The sequence below is a fragment of the Natrix helvetica genome (assembly GCF_964273705.1).
Source record: "Natrix helvetica genome assembly, chromosome: 1".
Lineage (NCBI taxonomy): Eukaryota > Metazoa > Chordata > Lepidosauria > Squamata > Natricidae > Natrix > Natrix helvetica.
This window is the reverse complement of record NC_138548.1, coordinates 228,602,232-228,616,721: the sequence shown is the minus strand read 5'-3', so window position 1 is coordinate 228,616,721 and position 14,490 is coordinate 228,602,232. Positions and strand designations below refer to the sequence as shown.

General features: G+C 43.5%; 1 protein-coding gene across 1 annotated transcript in view; it reads left to right on the top strand.

The window, feature by feature from the left end:
• The first annotated feature begins 1,289 nt into the window (after positions 1-1,289).
• The window catches only part of UTP6 (UTP6 small subunit processome component), a 32,964-nt gene continuing 19,763 nt past the window's right edge, over positions 1,290-14,490 (top strand). Inside the window, exons 1-8 of the mRNA XM_081933238.1 lie at positions 1,290-1,490; positions 2,365-2,449; positions 6,401-6,442; positions 6,529-6,621; positions 8,469-8,516; positions 9,182-9,245; positions 10,104-10,222; positions 12,758-12,835. Coding sequence (XP_081789364.1) covers positions 1,399-1,490; positions 2,365-2,449; positions 6,401-6,442; positions 6,529-6,621; positions 8,469-8,516; positions 9,182-9,245; positions 10,104-10,222; positions 12,758-12,835 — 621 coding nt within the window. The 5' untranslated portion in view covers positions 1,290-1,398. The remainder of the gene's footprint in view (positions 1,491-2,364; positions 2,450-6,400; positions 6,443-6,528; positions 6,622-8,468; positions 8,517-9,181; positions 9,246-10,103; positions 10,223-12,757; positions 12,836-14,490) is intronic.

Genomic DNA, 14,490 nt, shown 5'->3' with positions numbered 1-14,490 from the left:
TTTTCTCTTCCTGTAAGGAAGCGAGTTTTCTAAGCAAAGCATTAAGGATTGATTCCTTCACTCTCTGTCAATTCTATTAATAGTACAGAGAAAGTCTCAAATTCAAGCCCTGGTGGGTAGGGTTGCCAGGTGTCCACTATTTGAGCGGACAGTCCGCTTTTTTCACATTATGTTCACTATTTTTTTTCACAAAATAGTGGACATTTTTTTTATTCAAAAGCTTTATGATGAAGTGGTACGTAATCTAAAGCTGTACAAGAGAATAAGGATAGGAGAATCGCGTTTTGTCTTTTTTTCTCATAAGTTAGAATGAGACAAAGATCGAATAACCATTGAACTCAATTCTCTGAAAAAATTATTAATCATACTCAATTGTTTCACAAGACATTTAATAAAAGTATACAAAATTATTTACATACTATTTTTCTTAACTCGCATTTACCTATTATTTTTATATTATACTTTTTTCTTAGTTGGATAGGTATGTTTTGGAACACTCAATAACATATCATCATTTGAGGTTCAATGAGTACTAGCCTCAATATGTAGAGCGCAAATTTGTCAAACCAAAGATTTAGTTGAAGCATTATAAACATAAAAGTTAATCATTGTTTTTATGTAAATACTATTTTGCAGTGTTCTAATTAAATCACCATGTAAGTAATATTAAGTTAATCTTTAGTAATAGCCATCAGTTAAATCAGTTCTCAGTATAAAACACAAATACATAGCTTCAGTGAATTTAGCAAATTCTACGAATTCGTGAATTCACTGTTAAATTTGAATTAAATCTAAATAAATGTAATTTAATATTTTACATATTATTACAATATATTTGATGTTTTGAATTTTAAGTAAAGTTTTGAAGTGATTATTTTAATACGTGTTAAAATATTTGTAAGATAATATAAAATTTAATTGTATTTTTTTTTAAAAAAATTACTACTTAAACACCCCCCCACGTGTCCCCCCCCCCCCGCTTGTCCGCTATTTTTTGGAAGCAGACCTGGCAACCCTACTGGTGGGACCGCGAAAATCTCCATCCCAAACAGATAACAGACCCGGGAAGGTAAAGCTGGGTTGTTCCCATTTCGAATTTTACTGCCATTCTTTGCAACAAGTATTTTTCTTTTTCCTAATAACTTATATAGCCAGACATGCAGCACGGACGGCGTATCTCTGATATTTCCCTCGCCCCGTCCGAAACCAGAAAGGCTGCAATTATTCCAGGAGCCGCAAGGTGGAAGCACCGGAGATCCCGCGCCGCTTTTAGACGGAAGGGAGAGGAGCGGCCCGGCCCTTCGAGGTAGCTGGCCGGTCGCTACAGGAAGCGGAGGGCGAGGGGTCCACGTGGGTTTTGGTTCTGTGTAGCGCTACGCAGCTCGCTCCTTGCTGATTATGGCTGAGAGGATCGAAGAACGCATCGAGGATCGAATCCCGGAGCTAGAGCAGTTGGAGAGAGTCGGGCTGTTCACTCGTAAGGAAGTCAGGTAAAAAGCAGAGGTCTGTAGAAGCGGGGCGTTCACAATAGCTAGGGAAGGGTGGGAAGAAAGCATAATTTGGGGGGAGCGGAGAAGGGGTGGAATCTTTCTGATTAAGAATAAACCATCACAAGGATGGCTTTATACCCCCTTCTCCAATCTTGTGTCTTCCAGGTGGATTGTCATTTCTTTTAGTCCCAATGCAAAGGCATAAGATCACTTTAAGGAAGGCTTCTTGCTGGACATCCTAAAAGTCCTCTATATACAGGTGGTTCTCGACTTAGGGCCACAGTTGAACCCCAAATGTATGTTGCTAAATAAGACACTTGTTAAGTGAGTTTTGCCCCATTTTATGACCTTGCTTGCCACAATTGTTAAGGGAGTCACGGCAGTTGTTAAGTTAGCAACACAGTTGTTAAGTGAATCTGGCTTCCCCAGGGACTTAGCTTGTCAGAAGGTCACAAAAGATCGTCACAGTGTCCCCTGAAAAGGTCATACATATGAACCAGTTGCCAAGTACTTGAATCACATGAGTATGGGGAGATTGCAATGGTTGTAAGGGTGAACAGTCATGCCACTTTTTTCAGTGCTATTGTAACTTTGAACAGTCACAAAATGAACTGTTGTAAGTCAAGGACTGCCTGTATTTATATGTGGGTACCCTTCCATCTTCCACCTATGTTATGCCACAACTTGTCTAGGGTAATTGGTGGCATAAAAAAAATATCCATCAGCTCCAACAATTGAAAGAAGCTGTGCTTGACAGGGTAGCATGGAGAGCATTTGCCTATAAAATTGCCAAAAATCGGACACGAGAGAACAGTTAAAACTGCTATTAATATGAATCAGAATTTACGAAAGGATTCTGCCTTCATTTTTGCAGGGCTGTCATTAAGAAGGTCTCAGCTCTTGAATATAAGATACAGCGGAGAGCACTTCACAAGAAAGACTTCATTAGTTATATACAGGTAGTTTTATCACACATATCTTTTTCTGTGTATTTTTATCTGTTGATATGAATGCATCTATGATACATTGTTTATTCTGCCACTAACTACTTCAAATTGTTTCTTTCTTAAAGTGAACCTGCAATGGGATGCGATAAAATGTTACTTAGGGGAACGGTAAACTTTCCATTAGTTCAGATGATGCCACAGGAACCTCCCAAAGCATTTAAATTTTTGAAAATAGAAAACATAATTGAAATCAATTACATTTCATGAGATTTTAGGAAAATTAGGAACTATTGTAAATTCAGACTATTTTGCATGACTTTTTTTTAAAGTTAGAAGTTTGGAGATCATTAGGGAGAATGCATACAGGTAGTCCTCAATTTATGACCCCAATTAATACAATACAATAGCAGAGTTGGAAGGGACCTTGGAGGTCTTCTAGTCCAACCCCCTGCCTAGGCAGGAAACCCTATACTGTTCCAGACAAATGGCTATCCAACATCTTCTTAAAGACTTCCAGTGTTGGGAAATTCACAACTTCTGGAGGCAAGCTGTTCCACTGATTAATTGTCAGTGATTAATTGCGCCCAGTATTTATTTTCCTAAGCAAAGAAGGTGTTAAGTAAGTTGTACCTCATTTTAGAACTTTTTTTGGTCACAGTTGTTAAGCAAGTCACTGCAGTTGTTAAGAGAATCATGTGGCCATCAAGCAAATCTGGCTTTCCCCATTGATTTTGCTTGTCCAAAGCTGGCTGGGAAGATTAATGTTTATCACATGACCTGTGCAACTATTATAAATACATGCCAGTTGCCAGACACCTGAATTTTGATCACGTGAACTTGGGAATGCTGCTGAATACAGTTGTAAGTGTAAAAATTTCACTTTTTGCACTGCCATTGTAACTTTGAATGGTCATTAAATAAATGGTTGTGAGTTGAGGACTGCCTATATCAATAACAGAATAACGGATATAGAAGGGACCTTGGGGTCTTCTAGTCCAACCACCTGCTCAAGCAGGAGACACTATATCCTGAATTGTCAGCTCTAGATTTAGATGGGTTTTTGTTTTTTTGCATAATCTGCAATATCTGTTTGTTCTGACCTATTTCAGAATTCTATTGCATCCTGTCATTACGATGTTAAGGCAAATGACCCCAATCTCAATTTTGTGGTATTCATAACTTTGCTGATCTTTGCTGCAACAAAGTTCTATATCAGGGGTGGCGAACACGCGGCTCTCGAGCCGCATGCGGCTCCCGGCCAAAATGAATGAGGCTCTTTGCCTCTTATCATTATTTTGTATACTGTGGCTCGGATCGCGCGCTCCCTTTCGGAAGCTGGGGAGGTCCTTTGCAGGCAGCTAGAACGGGCCGCCTGCAAAGGACTTCCCCAGACTTGCTTTGAGGAGCACGGGGCGACTGAGGCTAGTTGTGAAGCCCCAAAGCCCCCACCGCCACCGGAAGAACTGCTGCCACCTCCTCCTCCTCCTCCTCTAACAGGCAGCACTGCCGGATTTGCCGCCCGGCGCTGCGGCTGAGATGAAGCCGCCAAAGCTCCAGCCGGCATCTCCGCGCGTGGCAGCGGCGCCTCCCCTCCGCTCGGAGCAGCTGAGCTCAGTCAGTGCTGGGTTACCCCTGCCCCCTCCTCCTCCTCCGCCGTGCTTTTGAGGAGCCATGAGGCTGCAGGAGCCAGTAGGAAGGCGGTGGGGGGGAGCAGGGGAAAAAAAGCCTCATGGCTCCTCAAAAGCACGGAGGAGGGGGAGGGGGCAGAGGTAACCCAGCGCTGAGCTCAGGAGCAAATCTGGTGATTGGAGGAGGAGGAGGAGGAGGAGGTAGCAGCAGTTATTCTGGTGGCAACTCGTACTCGTCGGCATCTTCAGCAGAAGCCCTGCCCACAATGAAGAAAGCAAAGATGGAGCAGATCCACGCAGATGACGTCGCTGCAACATGACTGGAGGAGGAATTCTGGGAGTTGAAGTCCACAAGTGTTAAAGCTGTCAGGTTTGAAGACCTCTGCATTTTTTTTCTAGGGGTGGAAGGGTCTTGTAACTTGACAGCTTTAAGACTTCCATGCTTCAAATGCCAGAGTTCCTGAGCCAACAGGACTGGAGGAGAAATTCTGGGAGTTGAAGTCCATAAATCTTAAAGCTGTCAGGTTTGAAGACCCCTGGGGGTTTTTTTCCCTAAAGGGTTAGGGGTGCAAGGGTCTTGTAACTTGACAGCTTTAAGAGTTGCGTGCTTCAAATGCCAGAGTTTCTGAGCCAACATTTTGGTTGCTAAGCAGGAGCGTTGTTAAGTGATACTGATATTATATAACACTTTGAATTAAGCGGGTACCTTGAAGAAACATAACTTTGAGTTTCAAATAATACTGATTTCGTTGTTGTCTTAGGTGACATCTGTGAAAAAAATTCGGGTGCTCAGGCATGAAAATGTGCCGCTCAAACACTATACTTTTCTGCTCACATCGAAAAAAAATTAGAGGGAACATTGCTTCCGGGTCTGTTTTGGCAGGTCACTGCGTGGTGTGGCTCTCTGACTCTCACAGTTTAAAATTTTGGCTCTTTTTGTCGAACTTGTTCGCCACCCCTGTTCTATATCTTCAATGCAGGTTTAGAGCAGTAAAATAATTTCCCAAACCTGTCGAGCCCCCCCCCCCCCCCCAATGTTTTGAACTTTATTTTCATAATATTCATCACCACCAACTTTGTTCCCTCCAAGGTGTGCCTGCATGCACATGCACACTAAGGAAATACATATACATAGTAAAAGTGGAGGGCACACAACATTTGAAGAATCATAATAATTAGGCATGTAAAACTCTGAACTTGCAACGAGTCCTGTACAAACTTATTGCCTCGGCTTAAGACATCTGCGAGGTTGTTTGGTACTGCCAGGGACTGAGCAGGGATTCAGTCTGTGCTGCAGTAGCACCAAGCAAGCATCAGTGCTGAGTTAAGCCAAAGCAGCTAATTTATGCCTGGGAGAGCTTGGGACAGAAGGAAGGCAACAATCCTTCCTTACCTTTGCATTGGTAGCTGACTGGCCCTGGCCCTCAGAGCCCCCAGCTCAGGAAGGAGCACTCTCCTGCCAAGGTTTAATTTCCCTCCTTCCTCCAAAACAGGTTTAATAAGTTAAATTAAATTCATAATGCATCTAGAAAAGGAAAGAAAGCATGAGGAAATATGAGAGAAGGGTCTGTCTCAATGCTTTTTTACATAACACGTTTCTTTTTATTTTTTCTTCCATCATAATTTCAAATTGCAAAAACCAAAAAAGATTTTAAATGCTTACAAAATATTGATTGCATGTATCAGTGGCCAGCAGGTTTATAGTATAATCAGTAAGCAAATGGATCTACTTTGGTGCAGTGGTTAAAGCATCAGGTTAGAAACTAGGACAGCACGCGGAGCCATTTGTCAGGGCACGCGAGGCGCTGCCCTATCAGCTGGCCAGTGCGCATGTGTGTGCTGGCCAGCTGAGTTCACCCTTAAAAGCCATTTTTCGCCCTCCGCAGGCTCCAGAGGCTTTATAGGAACCTGGGGAGAGCGAAAAGAGCGCCCCCCCACCCTCCCTGGAGGCACTCTGGAGGCTTCATGAGCTTCCGTGAAGCCTCCGGAGCATAAAAAACCGGCCCTACGGGCAAACCGGAAATTCAGGAACGGACTTCCAGTTTGCTCGGAGGGTTGTTTTGAGCGCTCCGAAGGCTTCAGGGACCATCCGGAGGCTTACCTGACGCCTTCGGAACGCTTAAAACGACCCTCCTAGCAAACTGGAAGTGACTTTGCTATTAATTTATTGGATTGGGGGATTAGAGTAATTCTTGATTAATCGCTTGTGTTATTGGCAATATGCTTCACTTGTAGCTGTTATGTGTTCAAGAAATGCTAAAAATGTAAAGCTTGGCAGTGACAATCTATTCAGCACGGTAATCCTTGAATTATTGTTGATCTTTTTTTCTCGCAGTATGAAATCAACCTCTTGGAACTGATTAAGACACGAAGACTGGTAAGTTACCCAGGGACTGATCATTTGAAAAAGCTTGTGGAGATTTTAAAATCTGTACCCATGACAGCTCTGTTCTTTTCCTTTAGCGCATTGGATATTCGTTTAAGAAAGAAGAGATTGAATATTCCATTGTGCAAAGAATCCATGGCATTTTCAAGCGCGCTACAACAAAATGGAAGGTAAACCTATTGCTATTGCAGAAATTGCTTTTTTCTAATTTTTGGATGCTATTAAAAATAAACAAATAGGGTCATCTCTTTATGTATGAATCGGATACCTACATCAAAATTTAGCATGTGCACTCTCTCCATGCTTAGTGATTGAAATTTATTTCTTATCTCAGAAACAAAATTGTTGTTAAGCGAATACGTTGCGGAGAAAAAGAGAGGCTGCAAAGGCTGGTTCTTGAGGTCTCATTTAGATAAAGTTTTCTTGTACAGCTCACCAGTGTGTGTTATTGGCAGACGCATGAAATTTGGTCAGGAAGTAAGTACGCTCATTGGTCAGCAAAATGATTATTTTTTTGTTATTACCATTGTAGTTGTGAACAATTGCTAAACAAGGTAGCTGCTAAATGGCTGTATCTAGTTTTTAGTACTGAATTTCTTATTTTTCATTATAAATATATATGACATGGGATAATACAGCTAGTCCTTGCTTACCAGTCACTCATTCAATGACTGTTTAAAGTTGTGAATGAACAAGTGGTATTTGTGACTGGTCCAGGTATTTTCAATCAAATCGTGCTTATAATAGATGCAGTGCCCTGCAGTCATATGATCACCATTTGCAACCTTCCCTGCCAGTTTCCCACAAGCAAAATCAATGGGAAGGTGGACAGGAAAATTTGCAAGTTGCTCTGGCAATTCCCCCTTTGCTTTCTTGCGCATTCTGCTATGCCCTCTTTACATTGGCCTCCATGCATTAGTGCAGATCTCACATTTCCTCCCTTGGCCTCCTTGTGCTTGTGCACCACTGTAGCATCCCCCTTCCCCAATTTACATGAGACCAACATAGGACCTCCCCCACCTGGGTTGGGGGGGGCGTTCCCATGTTTCTTACCTGGGATTCCCACTGCTTTCCGCTTAACACCCTGTATGTCTTGGGGTGACAATGACAACTGGGACTTCCTAGATTACATCACTTAGTATGGTCAATCCTGGTCCCAATTGCCATATTCTCCTCTCCGCCTCCAGAATGACAGGAGCGATGGAAACTGCAGTTTAATCGCATCTAGAAGTTTTGTAGAGTGTTACATGACATTGGTTGCCTTCCAGCAAGACCTGGGTGAAGCATGGAAGAGAAGCCTTAAAAGTACAGCAACTTCTATATAGATTCTAAACATTGTTAGACATTTTCCATGAGCGGTGTAGTGGCCTAATGGTGAAGACTCCCACCTCCCATTTGGAAGGTTAAGAGTTCAATCCTAGGTAGCGGCACGTTTTCTTCTCCTAGGGTGCAAAGAAAGTGGCGGGAGTCCCAGGTAAGGATTGCGAGAAGGTGGAGTGAATTTGGGAGGCACAGCACAGGCCACACAGGAGTCAAGGGATATTGGTGAAGGACTGGAGAAGCCCAGCATAGGCTGCCCGTGGGTCAAGGGAGGCTGGCGAAGGGTTTGGGAGACCTACTGCAGGCCACACAGACTTACCAGAAGGATTTGTGACTTTTCCTGTTGGCTTCTCTATTGACTTTGCTTATCAGAAGCTGGCAGGGAAGGTTGCAAATGGTGATCACACAGTTCCCTGTGAGGTTATAATCACAAGCAGGGTGCTATAATGCCTGGATCGTGATTGTGTGATAGCAGGGGCTGGAGCTTTGAATATTGATCATGCGTTCATTTTTTCAGCACCCCTGTAATTTTGAATGGTCCCTGAACAAATGGATGTAAACTGAGCATAGACACCTCCCATTTCTAAATGCTTGCTTGGTTTGCTTCTTTTCCTCCCAGTGATCTAGAGAGCATTGGAATGAAGGAGTGGTCATGAGTTCTCAGCTGATTCCTTTTTCCTTTCTCTCACTCCAACAGGATGACCTTCAGCTGTGGCTATCTCATATTGCATTTTGCAAGGAATGGGTGAGTGGATATAATGTTCTTGTAATCAGCTTGTGTTTTATCATTTGAACTGAGCTTCCCCCTTTTAATTTTTTTATACAGTGGTGCACTGTCCCATTTATTGGAATATGCAGCTTGAATGTAGCATTTGCAGTATAAAATGTTTTGGCTCTCCAGAGGAATTAGTTAAGGGCAGGAAGCAAAACCATCAGGTGTGGGCAAAATAGTCATTTAGGACAAGATACTTAATTTTGATACTCCCATTTGTGGGACTTCCGCTGTTAGTGAAGTATTCCTTTTTCTCTTCTGGGAATTATATCAAGTATTGCCGGAGAGTCTTTGCCATATGAAAATTGTAGAATCAAAATTGGTTTGTTTGTTAATTAAGCTAAGTCGATTAACCCATACAATCTGCCAAGAAGTAAGAGAATATGTGCATTTCTGGGTGAATAGGGATATTGTTTCATTTACTTTCCAAATTTAGTGCTATTTAATTATTCCCAACAGTTCCCAATCTTAATTATGGAAAATGTAGATATAGTGAGTTCAATCCTGCTTCAATCCTTCGAAGGCTTGCATCTGTCTCTACTCTTGTTAGATCAAGAAAATTCAAGTCCTCTGCAGTGAAAATGATTTGATTTCATATTGAAATGCGTAACTACAATCAGGTTTCTGTTTCCTTATAGAACAAGAAAATACAGTTGAGCAAGGTGTTTTCTTCCATGTTAGCCCTTCATCCCAACAAACCAGGTACCTGGGTTATCTTCATGTCCATAATTTTTGCAAGAAGCACAAATCTTTTTAATTAACAGAATTTAAACAGAATTTGGCTGATGAAGTTGAGGGTATCTGAGAGGTTTTTCTGATATGATTTTAATTACAGGTAGGCCTCAACTTGTAACCATAAAGAAGCCTACCTATTATGGCTGTGATGGTTATAAAGCAGATTATGGAACTAGACCCAATGTTATAATGTGTTTTTGTGGCAGTTTTGTTAAGTGAATGCTGTGGTCATTAAGCAAAATGTATTGTTTGCCATGGGGCTTTTTATTTGCTGCAAACTGGAAGTAAACACTAGTTTTTGGCAAATCTGCGGTAATTTATAGCCATGTGATCGTGGGATGCTGGAAATTTTGGAACTGGATTGTAAGTATCTTTTGGGGTGGTCCATTGTAACTTTTGCTAAGTGACCAGCCATAAGTCAAGGACTACCTGTATTGTTTTAAATGTGGTTTAATTTCACATTTTTTACACACATACAGGCACACACATAATGGGAATTTTTGATAATTCTGGCTTTTGCGGAAGTGGTTTGACATGAATGAATTTCAAGTGTTACAGAAATGAAAGACATGACTCATGCTGAAATATGACATTGGATGTACAAAGCATCATTTTGACTAGGAATCATAGTAACGTTATCTAGCAAGGAATAGGAGCCTTTGACTTTCCCACATTGCTGAGTTACAACTTTCCTCTTCCTTGGCCATGCTGGCTTGGCTGTTGTAAATAGCAAAGATTAAGCGTTTCTTTTTGGGGTGACATCTAATTTGATGCCCCATTCTTGTATTGGCTGTCTTATATAACCTTTTCTGTCTCTTTGATCAGCTTTGTGGATCATGGCTGCAAAATGGGAGATGGAAGACCGCCTGTCATCAGAAAGTGCTCGGCAGTTGTTCCTTCGTGCATTGCGTTTCCATCCTGACTCTCCTAAACTTTATCAAGAGGTAGGCAGGTGATTCTCCCTCCCTTCTCTCTCTGCAGTAACTTATAGGACAAATACAGATGATCTGTTCCTTGTCACGAAGAATAAAATATCATCAGGGTTGTTCATTGTTGCTGGGAAATTTTATTTTTGAGTTATAGATTATAAGGCAGGAATGGCAAATGTTTTTTAGCTCGCGTGCCATAAGTGGGGGAGCACAGGGGGGGTCGTGTGCAGGCGTGCCGCACCCATAATGCAATGCGTGACACCCAGTGCAAATACGTGCACTACAGGCGCGACACCCCCCCCCCCCCCATTTTTGCATGCTCTTTTCGCCCTCCCCAGGCTCCATAGGCTTTATCGGAGCATGGGGAGGGTGAAAACAGCCTCCCCCCCCCCCCCCCCCCGAAGCCCTCCGGAGGCTTCAGGGACCTTCAGGAGGCTTCCCTGAAGCCTCCGAAGCAGTCAAAATGACCCTCCGAGCAAAACGGAAGTCACTTCCGGTTTGCTCGGAGGGTCGTTTTAAGCTCTCCGAAGGCTTCAGGGACCTTCAAGAGGCTTCCCTGAAGCCTTCGGAATGCTCAAAACGACCCTCTGAGCAAACAGGAAGTCCATTCCCGAACTTCCAGTTCGCCCTACGGGGGCCAGCATGCGCGCTGGCCAGCTGACAGGGCAGCGCCTCCGTGCCCTGACAAATGGCTCCACGTGCCACCTGTGGCACATGTGCCATAGGTTCGCCATCACTGCTATAAGGTGTTCTTGGGTGTACAGGTAGACCTTGCTTAACTGCCTTGTTTAGCAACTGTTCAAAGTTACCACAGCACTGAAAAAGCAACTTTATGACCTCACATCCATGACCGTTTCAGCGTCCCTGTGGTCATGTGACCAAGGTTCAGGCACTTCACAAGTGGTGGGCATTTACCACCATCACAGTGTCCCATGGTCACCTGAGCACTATTGGTGTATTTCACAAATGTCTTCTGACAAGTAAAGCCAATGGCAGTAAAAACACAAGTTGTGGTAATGTGATATTTCCTTAACAACTGTGGGTGATTTGTTTTAACAATCACGGCATAAGTAATGTGGCAAGGTGGTCATGGTCACATGATGTTTTGCTTAGCAACCCACATCATTTCATGGTAGAGTTGCCAGTACCAGTTGCAGTCACTAAGGAGGACTTCCTCTATGCCAGGGGTGTCCAAACCTGGGAACTTTAAGACTTGTGGACTTCAACTCCCAGAATTCCCCAGCTGGGGAATTCTGGGAGTTGAAGTCCACAAGTCTTAAAGTTCCCAGGTTTGGACACCCCTGCTCTATGCTCATATGTTTCAGGAAAAAAAGGGGGTAGATTTAAAAAAAAAAAAAAGATTTTCACCCCACTTTTTTTTCTCTTCTGCAACTCAAGGCGGCAAATATAACAGTCCACCTCCCTTCTCCTATTTTCCCCACAGCAACAAGTCTGTGCTGTGAGTTGGGGTTGAGAGAAAGGGATTGGCCCAAAGTCACCCAGATGGTTTTCAGTGCCATTTTTAACCAGCAGCTTGAGAGTATTTTTGACAATTATCCAATCATTGTCTCTTCCAATATAGTACTGATAGAGACCCACACATTATATTGCCTCAGCAATGGTTAGGTAACGCTAGTAGCTGCTGTACGTATAATGGAAAAATATATATTTTTAGCCAAAATAAGAAAACCATGTTTTTCTTTGCCTAATGGAAATGCAGAAGAAATGTTAGCTTTTTTAAAAAAAATCCCACCAGCCAAAAGAAGACACAATTGCATTTGGAGTTATACTACCAGGTTGTCTTCGTGCTCTTAACATTTGAACGCCATCTACACTGTCTACATATGGCAGGCTATTGGCAGCGGTAAATTCCAACGATGTATTCCTATCTTTCAATTATGATATTATTTTTTTCTGAAGCCTTTTTCTGGTTAAATGACCGTCGTTGGAGAAAGAGAGGCAGTCCACAAAAGTGACATAATTAATCAAGACAAAAGTGTTGCTGGGGTGCATATATAATTTTTCGATTAGCCGGCCTGGCCTATTTGTAATCGTAATTGTATTTACAGGGAACATCTATTACTAACCTTCCTGGATGGCTTTTTAAATTTTAAATTGGGGTTTTAAATGGGTTTTAAAATTGTTTTAATTATTTAAATTGGTTTTGGGGTTTTATACACAGACGGTATGTGTGCGTTGTTTTGTTTGATGTCTTATGTTATATTTTGTTGTCTTGAACATGAACGGTCTGTACACCGCCCCGAGTCCCTACGGGGAGAGGGGGCAGTCTATAAATTCAATAAACCTTAAACCTTAAACCTTAATTTTGAGTCCTTAAAGGATGTGACTTGGTTAGTTACAGGATAAAACTATCCTGTAGCATAAACTATTTAACAGTGCTTTAAGCACAGTATTAATAAGGGCTGCTTTTTAACCAGGAAGCTGTGATTGTGTTCTTTGTAATTGTTGAATATCTTGATACATTATTAATTCTCTTCCCCTTCCCCATTTTCCTTTTCTTTCCCCTCCCTTTTTCCTTTCCTTTCCTAGTATTTTAGAATGGAGCTGATGCATGTGGAAAAGCAAAGGAAAGAGAAGAAAGAATTTGAGCAAGCAAACATAGATTTAGTAAGAAATCATTGTTATTGGAAATATTTCTCTCTCTCCGTGTTACTTATTAATTTAAATTGTCAAGTGGAAGCATTCAGTTTATGGTGAGAATAATTATTGCAGATTTGTGCAATGCTTTCCTGCACTTGCTATAGTTTAATAAAGGAATCCAACAACGCCTATCTATTGTGGGCACCTGGCAGTGGTGGGTTTCTACCGGTTCGCACCGGTTCTGGCGAACCTGTTGGACAATGAACCCGGAAGTAAGTTCCTGCCCCGCCCCTATCACTCACTTGCTCACCCCTGCCGGTTCAGAAGCCACTCCATTGCTCGCTCACCCCCCTTTCTCCCGTTCCTCCTCTCAGCGATCTGAGGATTCCCCACCCCACTTTTCCCTTCCCAAAAGATCGCTGAGAGGAGGAAAGGGAGGATTCCCCACCCCACTTTTCCCTTCCCAAAAGATGGCTGAGAGGAGGAATGGGAAGGGAAAAGTGGGGTGGGGAATCCTCCCTTTCCTCCTCTCAGTGATCTTTTGGGAAGGGAAAAGTGGGGTGGGGAATCCTCCCTTTCCCCCTCTCAGCGATCTGAGGATTCCCCACCCCACTTTTCCCTTCCCAAAAGATGGCTGAGAGGAGGAATGGGAGGATTCCCCACCCCACTTTTCCCTTCCCAAAAGATCGCTGAGAGGAGGAATGGGAGGATTCCCCACCCCCCTTTTCCCTTCCCTTTCCTCCTCTCAGCGATCTTTTGGGAAGGGAAAAGTGGGGTGGGGAATCCTCCCTTTCCTCCTCTCAGCGATCTTTTGGGAAGGGAAAAGTGGGGTGGGGAATCCTCCCATTCCTCCTCTCAGCCATCTTTTGGGAAGGGAAAAGTGGGGTGGGGAATCCTCCCTTTCCTCCTCTCAGCGATCTGAGGATTCCCCACCCCACTTTTCCCTTCCCAAATGATCGCTGAGAGGAGGAAAGGGAGGATTCCCCACCCCACTTTTCCCTTCCCAAAAGATCGCTGAGAGGAGGAAAGGGAAGGGAAAAGTGGGGTGGGGAATCCTCCCTTTCCTCCTCTCAGTGATCTTTTGGGAAGGGAAAAGTGGGGTGGGGAATCCTCCCTTTCCTCCTCTCAGCGATCTGAGGATTCCCCACCCCACTTTTCCCTTCCCAAATGATCGCTGAGAGGAGGAAAGGGAGGATTCCCCACCCCACTTTTCCCTTCCCAAAAGATCGCTGAGAGGAGGAAAGGGAAGGGAAAAGTGGGGTGGGGAATCCTCCCATTCCTCCTCTCAGCGATCTTTTGGGAAGGGAAAAGTGGGGTGGGGAATCCTCCCTTTCCCCCTCTCAGCGATCTGAGGATTCCCCACCCCACTTTTCCCTTCCCAAAAGATGGCTGAGAGGAGGAATGGGAGGATTCCCCACCCCACTTTTCCCTTCCCAAAAGATCGCTGAGAGGAGGAATGGGAGGATTCCCCACCCCACTTTTCCCTTCCCAAAAGATCGCTGAGAGGTGGAAAGGGAAGGGAAAAGTGGGGTGGGGAATCCTCCCATTCCTCCTCTCAGCGATCATTTGGGAAGGGAAAAGTGGGGTGGGGAATCCTCAGATCGCTGAGAGGAGGAAAGGGAGGATTCCCCACCCCACTTTTCCCTTCCCAAAAGATCGCTGAGAGGTGGAAAGGGAAGGGA